We start from the raw sequence: 2,755 nt of genomic DNA, 5'->3' as shown, positions 1-2,755 counted from the left end.
CTGGACAAAAATCTAAGTTATAGGATAACTAGGCCATGTCAAAAAAATTATGAGAAACCCTTTCCGCAACTCTTATTCAATAATGGGTTTTTAATGATCTTGCCATGAAAAGTACGCGTAACGGTAATTAGTCAATCTAGGATTTTCTTAAACAAAAACTTCCAAAATTGACCAGATCCTTGGAATGTTACCTATCTAGTTAAAAAACAGGGAAAAAGAAAGATCGTACTGGAGGGATCGATTCATTAAGAGTTAAGACACAACCCAAGAAATGCGTTGTAAACCCCACGAGGCACATGAGAAGCTGTCGGCACCAGCCATGCAACATCCACCATCTAGCTAGCCAGACCACCAATCTGGACGCCTTGAGTTATTGAAAAAGATAAAGTCAAAAGCCCAAGTAGGATACACTTAGCACACATTGCAACGCCGACTCTTGTCCCAAGAGAAGAGAGAGTCCCCTCCATTCATTCATTTATTTCTCTGATAAAGCTAAAGTCCACTCTTATTTTTGAGCTTTTCTTCTTCCAAAACCTTGGAAAATGCCCTAAATTAATGCCTCCCCTCTAATTTTCCGTGTGTTGACTCTCAGTGGCTTCAACTTACAACTTGCATATAGATATAAAACAAAACAAAGCTATCTTGCAACTTCTAGTTTCATTTTTCAGCTTTTTAATTCCTATACCTCTCTCTTCAATCTCCTTTTGGCCATTCAAGTACTCTAGTGCTTCTTCTGTTTTGGTATCTAAGTTAAGAGTCCTTTTGGTATATTTTTCTTGCAATATTTCTTCATCAAAAAGATTAGAGTTCTATTCTTGGTACCTTTGATAATATTCTTTATCTGTTTGTTCATTCAAAATGGATCAAATCGATGTTCCTTATCATTTTCTTTGCCCAATTTCGCTTCAACTCATGAGAGATCCAGTTACAATCTCTACTGGGATTACCTATGATAGAGAGAACATTGAGAGATGGTTATTTTCATGCAAGAACAACACTTGCCCTGTCACAAAGCAAGAGTTGTTTGGTAAAGATCTAACCCCAAACCACACTCTTCGACGATTGATCCAAGCATGGTGCACCCTCAATGCCTCTTTCGGAATCGAGCGAATCCCAACTCCAAAGCCACCCATTGAAAGAGCCCAGATCGCCAAACTTCTTAATGACGCTAAGAAATTTCCACACTTGCAGCTCAAGAGTCTACGAAGGCTTAGATCGATCACGCTTGAAAGTGAAAGGAATAGAATCTGTCTAGAGGAAGCTGGTGCAGTTGATTTCCTGGCTACAATCTTGAAAAATGGTGATTCTACTTCAGTTGACATAGCTAGCGATGATAATGAGTCTGAGTTCTCAAGAGCAAGTGATGAAGCATTGAACATTCTTTATCATCTCAAAATATCACAAAGGAAATTGAAGAATCTGATAACCAATGATGGCGATCAATTCTTGGAGTCATTACTTCAAATCTTGAAGCATAGTAGCTATCAATCTAGAGCTTATGCGACAATGTTATTGAAGTCCGTCTTTGAAGTGGCAGATCCAATGCATTTGATCAGTATCAGACCAGAAATGTTTGTAGAATTAGTACGTGTACTCAATGATCAGATCTCACAACAATCTTCAAAGGCGGCATTGAAGCTTCTTGTGGAGGTCTGTCCATGGGGAAGAAACCGAATCAAAGCTGTCGAAGGTAGCGCCGTTTCGGTCTTGATTGAGCTTCTTCTAGATAAATCAGACAAGAGAGCTTGTGAACTTGTTCTAGCTGTTTTGGATCTGCTTTGTGGTTGTGCTGAGGGACGAGCAGAGTTATTGAAGCACGGGGCAGGACTTGCCGTTGTTTCCAAGAAAATACTTAGGGTTTCTCATGTTGCAAGTGATAAGGCAGTGAGAATCCTGTACTCCATTTGTAGGTTTTCAGCAACGTCTAGGGTTCTTCAAGAAATGTTGCAGGTTGGTGTTGTGGCCAAGTTGTGTTTGGTTTTGCAGGTGGATAGTAGTTTCAAGAGCAAGGAGAGAGCTAGGGAGATCCTCAAGCTGCACTCCAGGGTTTGGAGGAATTCTGCTTGTGTTCCTGCTTATTTGATGTCTTCTTATCCATCTTCCTGATCGATTTGAGCCTTTTTGTTTCGAGTATATAATGATCAACGGGGCTAAGTTTGCCTCATGCAATATAATTTCAAATAGTACACATTTTGGGCACGAAGGATGTCCCAGGAACAGAAATCTCAAAGCAAATAAATTTGTTATTTTGTTTTTTTCTTTTTTTTAGCATGCATTTATGCTCTTATTTTGTTTGCTTGTTTTAAAAAACCTTTTTCTTACCTTACAAGTACAACCACTAAATCATTTTCTAGTTCGTCACTTCCTACGCTTTTTTTTTTTTTTTTTTTTTTTGCAATTCACAAGGATGGCAAGGTTCATTGGTGGAAAGGCATCTAAGAACATGGAAGACTACAGTTCGGATTCCTCCTTTCACGATTATAAAAAAGCCCTCTTCTTTTATATATCGTTGTGGAAAACAAGTGAGATCTACGAATCTACATTTCAATTGGCATTCATGTTGACCTAGTCGTGTGTGTTTAAAGGATGCATTTTAACCTGAATTCCTGGTTAAGAAAAAAATATATTTTAATGTACGTTTTAAATCTACTTTTTAAAATTATTATTGTAAAGTTAATGTACCTTTTAAATTATAATACTAAACACACATTTAATATATATATTAGTACAAATTAAAGTTAATGAATTCAATTTG

The 2,755-nt window shown here is 37.6% G+C and overlaps 1 protein-coding gene across 1 annotated transcript; it reads left to right on the top strand.

The window, feature by feature from the left end:
• Positions 1 to 645: 645 nt before the first annotated feature.
• On the top strand, positions 646 to 2,258 carry LOC18109603 (E3 ubiquitin-protein ligase PUB23). Its single transcript, XM_006387825.3, has one exon. The coding sequence runs from the start codon at positions 859 to 861 to the stop codon at positions 2,104 to 2,106; it is 1,248 nt and encodes a 415-aa protein (XP_006387887.2). The 5' UTR covers positions 646 to 858; the 3' UTR covers positions 2,107 to 2,258.
• The last annotated feature ends 497 nt before the right edge of the window (positions 2,259 to 2,755 follow it).

Source organism: Populus trichocarpa, chromosome 9 (genome assembly GCF_000002775.5).
Source record: "Populus trichocarpa isolate Nisqually-1 chromosome 9, P.trichocarpa_v4.1, whole genome shotgun sequence".
In the NCBI taxonomy this organism is placed as follows: Eukaryota; Viridiplantae; Streptophyta; class Magnoliopsida; order Malpighiales; family Salicaceae; genus Populus; species Populus trichocarpa.
This window is presented reverse-complemented; position numbering and strand designations above follow the sequence as displayed.

Bases quoted from the DNA above. Each gene is read 5' to 3' on its own strand.
- LOC18109603 (XM_006387825.3), top strand. From the start codon at position 859: ATGGATCAAATCGATGTTCCTTATCATTTTCTTTGCCCAATTTCGCTT.